This window comes from Gasterosteus aculeatus, chromosome 7 (genome assembly GCF_964276395.1).
Source record: "Gasterosteus aculeatus chromosome 7, fGasAcu3.hap1.1, whole genome shotgun sequence".
In the NCBI taxonomy this organism is placed as follows: domain Eukaryota; kingdom Metazoa; phylum Chordata; class Actinopteri; order Perciformes; family Gasterosteidae; genus Gasterosteus; species Gasterosteus aculeatus.
Window position 1 is genome coordinate 15545522 of NC_135694.1, and position 8067 is coordinate 15553588.

Here is an 8067-nt window from a genome sequence, read left to right on the forward strand (position 1 = left end):
AGTAGCACATTTTACACATTTGGTGCGCCGCTCTATATTTGGTGCAGTACAAGAGTGGATGTGGGATTGACTGAAAATAAACTACAGTGTGTGTGTGTGTGTGTGTGTGTGTGTGTGTGTGTGTTCATGAAGTGCAGAGGTGGGGCTCATTGACATTGGAGCTCTATTGCAAGGAGGAACAAGATACACAACACGTTCATTTGTTGTCCGTCTTTTAAGCACACTTTGACATTGACAATGAAAATAAATACAACATCGAAAGAATCATTGTTTAGTTTCTATACAACTATGCACCGCACTTCCAGAAAGTCAATTAACTCCAGAAGCAAACGACGACAGCTCATTGATAGCTGCAGCTTTGACATATAAAGGTTAGACAGTCTACTGTTTCCTGTCATTGACCTGTATTGGACAGCTAGTATGTAAGCCTCATCTGAAGAAGGATCCTTCGGGCGCTTTGACCAGGTCAGGACCTTACTGACCAACACACACACACACACGCACACACAGAACCCTGCACAGATGGCAGAGCAGGCTGGAATGACTTGTAGTCCCAGAGGGAAGCCAATCACACATTGTCATGGAAAAGATGAAGTTAACAATGACACAATCAATCACTCGGGTCATCAAATGACCAATTATACAATAAAAATCCAATAAAAGGTGTTATTTAGTGCCTATGGCAGGGACTTGTTGGACAACACATCACTGGGAGTGTTATAGAATCCACTCATTGGACATTTTTTTTGTCAATAGGCATCTTCCATACACAAATACCCCCAAAATGTGCAACATTCGCAATAAATATACTGTAAACAACAACCTAAAACTGAACATTTTTCATTTAAATAAGCAAATGTGTCTACATTTCATGTTCAACTTAGTTTGCCTTCTGTTCACAAAACTAATCATTGCATCATACCACTAAACTAAATTGTGAGCACCGTCATTCTAAGCATGTTAGCACATCATGCTGACATTAATGCTTTTATTACTGCTGACCTTTCGTGACATTAATAACATTATTAACACAGTGAAAACAAGTGTGTATCAAAAGTAAATGATTTATTGTTCATAAAAATCCCGTTAGTACTTTTGTAGATAATAATACATTGCAGCCTTTTGTTGGATATTATTACTTATATTTACACATGTGAGGAAAAATAAGTAACAGTACACCCTATGTTTACGGAAAAGTCAAACATTATTGCAGATGATATTCCCTGTTCTCCTGCTACGATAACTCCAAATGTCTGCAGTGAAAAAAGGGTCTGTTGTAAAATTAAAACCTTTGAAAAAGCGACACTCTCTTACTAAGAAAAACTGCCGTTTATTACTATTATCAAAACATAAACACATGCAAACCATGTGTGCTGCCAACCAAGACACCTTTGGAGTGGAAAAAGAGGGCTCATAATTATGACCTCTGACAATAACGACAGTCAAACTCTTCCAACATCCTCCCTCTGCGACTCCCCCCTCGGATCCAGCCCGGGTTTTTCTCCATGCCTCCCAGCGCGCAGCCCCAGACGTCACCCTCCCTCCCCCCTCCCCTTAGCAACAGAGGAAACATGGCGGCGTCCAGTACAGCGGAGCACTCTCCGGAGATATCGACGCCGTTAAAGATACCGAAAACCGAGGTGCCATCCCCCGAGTCGGAGGATTTGAGTGACAGCAATCAATACCACTCCAACCCCTCGACGCCTAACCGCTTCTCGCCTCTGAACGTGGGCTCGGGGACCGCGGGCCGGACGGCGGCCTCATCCTCCAACAGCTTCACGGCTTGCCGGGGGATGTCGTGGACCCCGTCCGAGACGAACGCCCTCATCGCGGTGTGGGGCAACGAGAGGCTGACGGAGGCGCGGATGCAGCAGCTGGAGGTGGCGGGCACCGTGTTCTCCGGTAAGGCCCCCGGGCCCGCCATGTACGAGCGGGTATCCAGAGCCCTGTCGGAGCTGGGATACGAGAGGACCCCGTCCCAGTGCAGGGAGAGGATGAAGGTAAAACGAGGCGGCGCATGTCCGCCCTCCATCCTCACACGCTGTTGACCTGACATCATGTGATGACGCGTCTCAAGACCGTAATGGGACATCTCAATAGATTTATTTATGTTATTTCTATTGGCTTACGTTATTTCCGCGCGATGATCCCCGCATAAACAATATCACAATTTTTACCACCTCATTGTTTGAGGTTGTAATTGAAATCAACATGTGACCAGAGCGTTTATTTAGATCAAGCACACCTGTCACAAGAAAGAACAGCCCAATGTTGTGTCAACCTTCCATATTTATGGGACATGCATATATTTTCCTTTTCAGCGTCCCTGTTTCTTAAATATGAAAATGTAAATTCCAAAAGCTTTTAAAGAAATGAGCAGCAACAAAAGAATCATTAGGTCGCGCGGGAGATAATCATGTTTTCTAATAAAATCCCCAAAACAACGAGCTTGATCAGTCAAAAGCTTTGTTTCTGTAAACTAACAGTTTGGCTGGTTTGTTCTTTATGAACAGCATTCATTTTTTATTTGTTTCCTGTGAGATTGCAATGACTTCAAATAGTTCAAAATTTCTAATTCAGTTTTTAAATGTGGTATATCTTTTTCAGAACAATTTAGTCATGTAGAATACATATTGATAATGGTCGCCCATAGTTACCTAAACTAAATAAACTTCTAACAAAGATACCCCCCCTCCCTGTTGTCAGGGGAGGGGCTGATCTGAGGGGTATTTGGTTGGCTGCAACCTCCCACAAACCACGAGATGGCACTAAAAAGGACACACTTTTAAATGTCATCATTTGAAGTGGAGGGGAATAAAATAATAAATAAATAATAAAATGGGTGGACACTGAGTGGAATCGCTCTCCTTCTAAGGCGACATCAGGAGAAACACCATGTGGCAAAGTCACGTGTCATGCGTGGGTTGGTGCCTTTGATTGTGAACAGCTCTTTCTCCGCTGACTGGGATGTTTGAGCTAAGAACACTTCTTAGCACTGAACACTTTTTTTTTAAGGCTGCTTATTTTTTATTTTTTATTTTTTCACTGCTTCATGGTAAACTTGCACATCATGGTACATCTACATCTTTTAGTTTACGATTGTCTTAAAGGTGCTTAACATATTTTACCATGTGTACGTTAGTTGACTTCTGAATTACAAACCTCCTCAAAGTTTTTGTTGTATGAACCCGTCTCTTATTTAGCCATTTGCTATCGGATGTAAAATATATGATGCTTTTATTCATAGTGTATCGTGTTGGGTTAGTTCACTAAGGCTAATTTTGAACCACTACCGTTTACCCTTATTTTATGAACCTCTTGTTGAGCTTTAACATATGAATAAAAATAGGAAACTAGTTAAAGTCTTATAATCTTGGAAATAAATCAGCATTTCTACTTTCCTGTCAAAGCCGTGTGCTTTTGGTTAGATGTCTGAATCAGGTTTGTTGTTAAGTCAAGCTGAAGAGGTTTTAGTCTTGCTGTCTGTCAAAGACCCTCTAGGTTAAAAGACATCTCAATGAGACGACTACCGGTCCTCACTAGAACACTAGTCCTCCTTCAGCTTGGTGCTGGGGGCAGGAAGTCATGAGACCTGGTGTCCAGCCTAATGTTAGCTTTTTAGTGCCGTGATGTGAGTCACTGCTCCGTAGAACTGTAGTTCCAGCCACAAACAGCTGAGCGGATCCTGTGTCTGTCCCACCACCACACACAGACGCTGCGGCGCTGCTACAGCCGCGTGAAGGAGCACGGCATCGGCAAGAGGAAGAGCAGCTACACCATCGAGCAGCTGGAGAAGGTGTTTGGACAGGGGGGCTGGGACTCCCAGAGCTGTGCCCCAGTGCTCATCAATAGCAGCGGGCTGTACCAGGAGATGGAGTCTGACAGCAGCACCCTGGAGGACTTCTCCCAGGAGGACTGGTGCAACCAGGTGCTGGACTCTGCCTTCCAGGAGGGGGACATGGAGACTGGTGAGTGCGTTGGCAGCGAGTGAGCAGATAGCAGTGAAAGAGACGCGGAAACAGTGGGTTTAAGCTCTGGTGTGTGTTTCTTTTCCTCTTTAGAAGAAATCCAGATGCCTAAAAACCGAGCTCTACAGATCCAAATAGAGCTGTCGGAACAAATCCAGTAAGTCAACTATAACATAGTGAAATGTCTGTTATGAAGTTGGGAATGAATCGTGTGAAACTTCTGCTGCAAAGCCAACTCTGTGTCTCCAAATCCTCTGAGTGGATGTGCTCAACCTGCCCTCCATCTGCCACATTACATATCCGGTAAAAACCAGTCATGGATGTTAGGTTGAATATGTTTATAGATATGCGTTAGATCTTTGTAACAGTGCCAAGGAGAGACAGAAGCTAGGAGCGTTAGTACTTTATGACTCCCATGTCTATATTCATAATGCTTTAAATCAATAAACACATTCATACCTTTTATGACTCATACGTTTAAGTATCATAACACATCATAATTGCTGTTTTTATTTTCCAAAGAAGTATTTTAGCTCAGTAGTCCTTTTCGGTGCCTTTTCTGCCTCCATTAGTGGAGCGTATTCAGAGGGTGCGGCGACATGAAGCACCGCTCTCATGTCTTATAACCACTGTTATTACAAAATGTGCTCCGTGTTTAAATGTGTCACAATCTATGCAAGAACTCAAAATGTTAGAGAGAGCATACCGTGTGCACGAGAGAAGACCTCGTGGTTCTTTACAAGTGATTGTAATGTATTATGTAGCGGAGAATAATGGAAATTCTATATCCTCGTCAATGAGTGACCAGCAATTATGAAACATTATAGTACTTGACAATATCATTTGTTATAAAATCGGTATGTGTCAAGAGTGCTTTAATTAAGCATGATGAATATTTCCGAATGCTTATTACTATAATTATACAGTGCTTTAAGCATTATATCATAATGCATTATAACTAATTATAAGTAATATAATGTGCCTCCATGAGGTGTTTCCCTGGATGTTTTAAAATGCCACTCATAAGTGCTTTGAGGAATCTTTATGTTACTGCTGGGTGTTCTCATATTTGACCTTTGCACTTAATGCTTCATAGAGGCTAACAAGGTGCTATTGGGTTAGTGTGATAGCTCTGGGCTTGTTTGAACCATTCTGTGCCCGGTGGTCTCCGCAGGAAAAGAGAGACCATGCAGACGGTGATACGCATCCTGGAGTCGGTGCAGCTGAAATGGGAGCACTTCCAGACGTGGACGGAGTTCTCTCGGCTGCACCTTTCCAACAAGCTGGCCATCTTCGGCGTGGGCTACAACACGCGCTGGCGCGAGGACGTGCGGTACCACTACGCCGAGATCAGCTCACAGGTACCGCTGGGCAAGAGGCTCCGCGAGTACTTCAACCCGGAGAAGCCCGAGGGCCGCGTGGTCATGACCAGGGTCCAGAAGATGAACTGGAAGAACGTCTACTACAAGTTCCTGGACATCACCATCAGCGAGGCGCGCTGCCTGGAGCTGCACATGGAGGTGGACTGGATCCCAGTGTCCCAGTCCAGGGCCACGGGCTGCGGCAAGGGCACATCCCACTACCTCCTTCCCGGGGACATCCCAAAGGCGTACGGACTGTACGCCATCGGCTACGAAGCGGAAGACCTCAGCTGGCCTCGGCCTAACGGGGCGCAGAGCCAGGACGACGGAGAATGTTCGGAGAAGTGGGAAAGGACTGTAGGAGAGGTAACCTACTGCTACCTGGGCATAGCGGAGGAGAGGACCATACAGCAGAGTCTCTTCCAGCACTTCCAGGGCTCCGGCAAACACTGCGGCCACGCCGAACCCCCCGCCGTGACGCGTTTCCTGCAGGAGAACTGCAGCGTCGCGAATCAGAACGGGGACGGGACGGAGGACTCGCCGCAGCGATTCGCCATTTACATCAAATTCATCGAGGTGGAGCTGGACTTCCTGTCGGCGGGCTCCCTGCTGGAGTGCCTGGAGACGGCTGTCGGCTGTCCCTTGAAATACAACAACAAAGACACATCGTAACCAAACACGGCGTTTCGCACCTTGTATTGACTGAAGATACGATGAGCACAGCGTTCCCGCCAGCCGGGCCCCAGAAAGGGGGCTCTGTCTCTTCCAACGCATGTGTGCAGGAGTCTGCCATATTTTCACAGCCTATTGAACTGATTTCTCATCGGGCCCTTAATTAGGTCCAAAAGGAGTGACTACAAAGCAGATGTATTGTGCAGAGCTGCAGCTACAATAACTTAAGTATAACAGAGCTGCAATATCCAAGAAGTATGTTCTTATTTAAAGCTTATGTGCACTACAAAGGTGTCTGCTGCTCGCTTAGTGTAGATAAGTATTCCCTCATCAGGGAGCGTGGGGTTGGCTAGGTAACTACTGCAGCATGCATACGTCTACCTCCGTAGGATGTACCGAACAAGGCGGCGAGGGGACAGTGGGATGGATTTATTCTCAAGTCTGCCATTACTGTGACTGTGGAGGTCCGGAGCCGAGAGGAGTGGCGTGCTGGTTTCTGTGTAACGGAGCTGCAGCTGGGGATGACTCCATGCAGGGAGGTACCTGGGAGACGGTGCACGAACCCAACGGGCCGGCCGCCTTGGTGGTTTCCTCTCCATTTCAATTCAGCGCTGACGCTTAATGCCGAACTGGAGTCGCAGCTTTGCGCAGCAAGTAAATAAAACGCTACGTGTTGCCAACAGCGCTGTAAATAATGCACACTAATGAAAGATTTCTCAGACTGCTTGTCATGATGAGCAACCGATGTAAAGAAAAGAATTGCCTTAGCAACACTGTAGAAGTGCGACATGTCGCTCCTTTCTCATGTTCTTTGTGAGTACATCCTGCAGGATGCCTGTGTGGTGTTAACGACATGATGATGGATATGATAACGTGTTCCTGATTGGCGCATACGCTCACATACCAGACCTTGCACATCCACATGCCTCGTCTGCGGTGTTGAGGGCTTTGCTCCTTCAGAAGCAAGAGCTAGATACTCTGAAACACTGCCACACCACTCAGGGCCCTCAGGTACATCTCAACTGGCTTTTAATTCAGAAAGTGCTTTCAAATCATCCACGTGAGCTCCACCCTCCTCGTTTTTACATTACAGCTCTGTCCCCGGTAAAACCAACGGAGAGTAAAGAGACCAAACGCTGCATCCATGTAGAATGCCCCCCCGCCCCCCCTTCTGTCATACGTATTGGGGGCCGTATCTTTTGGAGCCTCCCCAGCTGCAGTGGTAGACCAACACGCACACTCCTTCTGATGGGTGTGAAACGGGCCTTGAGCCTGAGCTACGACTTAAAGTCAGGTAAAGAAAGTTGACGTGCAATGTGCCAGGAGAGGACGAGTGTAGAGAAGTATCAAAAAAGGGACAGGTCCATATTGAATCTATAGATACATGAAATCTACCTGAAATATCTATAATGTATATATATATATACATACACATATATATTTAAAAATATTGATGTTCTTAAGCATTTTCGCTTTTGAAAACTTGCAATGTTCATTTGTTTCGGTATACAGTCTATGAAGATGAATATCTAATATTTTATATTTTATTGGTTGACACCATGTCTCGTATGTGAATGTTTTGAAGTCACCGTCTTGTATGTTTACATGTTTGAAAAAACAATAAATGAGGCACTTACTGTCATTTGCCACACGGTGAAAAGTGAATCTCTTCATTTAAACAATCCGATCAATTTAAAGTTCCTTGTCATGTCATATTCAATGTTCCAATGAAAGGTCCAGGTCTAAGTTGCTAGACTGTGAAGACGTGTAATATATTTGCTACTGATTGAAGAAAAGGCGGGCGGCACGGTGGCGTGGTGGTTAGCACTGTTGCCTCACAGCAAGAAGGTCCTGGGTTCGATTCCACCCAGTGGCCTTTCTGTGTGGAGTCTGCATGTTCTCCCCGTGTCTGCGTGGGTTCTCTCCGGGTTCTCCGGCTTCCTCCCACAGTCCAAAGACATGCTCTGGGGATCAGGTTAATTGGGGACTTTAAATTGCCCGTAGGTGTGTGAGTGTGAGTGTGAATGGTTGTATGTCTCTGTGTAGCCCTGCGATTGGCTGGCGAC

General features: G+C 45.6%; 1 protein-coding gene across 1 annotated transcript; it reads left to right on the forward strand.

Annotated features, from left to right (window-relative positions):
* Positions 1–205: 205 nt before the first annotated feature.
* msantd2 (Myb/SANT DNA binding domain containing 2) lies at positions 206–7661 on the forward strand. Its single transcript, XM_040182670.2, has 4 exons — positions 206–2000; positions 3713–3968; positions 4062–4125; positions 5143–7661. The coding sequence occupies exons 1-4, from the start codon at positions 1506–1508 to the stop codon at positions 5999–6001; spliced, it is 1674 nt and encodes a 557-aa protein (XP_040038604.2). The 5' UTR covers positions 206–1505; the 3' UTR covers positions 6002–7661.
* The last annotated feature ends 406 nt before the right edge of the window (positions 7662–8067 follow it).

What these genes read in the sequence shown, in the direction of transcription:
- msantd2 (XM_040182670.2), top strand. Translation starts at nt 1,506, where the DNA reads ATGCCTCCCAGCGCGCAGCCCCAGACGTCACCCTCCCTCCCCCCTCCC. An exon ending in AGTGCAGGGAGAGGATGAAG is followed by an intron (nt 2,001 to 3,712) that starts GTAAAACGAGGC and finishes CACCACACACAG; the next exon opens with ACGCTGCGGCGCTGCTACAG. An exon ending in GGAGGGGGACATGGAGACTG is followed by an intron (nt 3,969 to 4,061) that starts GTGAGTGCGTTG and finishes TTTCCTCTTTAG; the next exon opens with AAGAAATCCAGATGCCTAAA.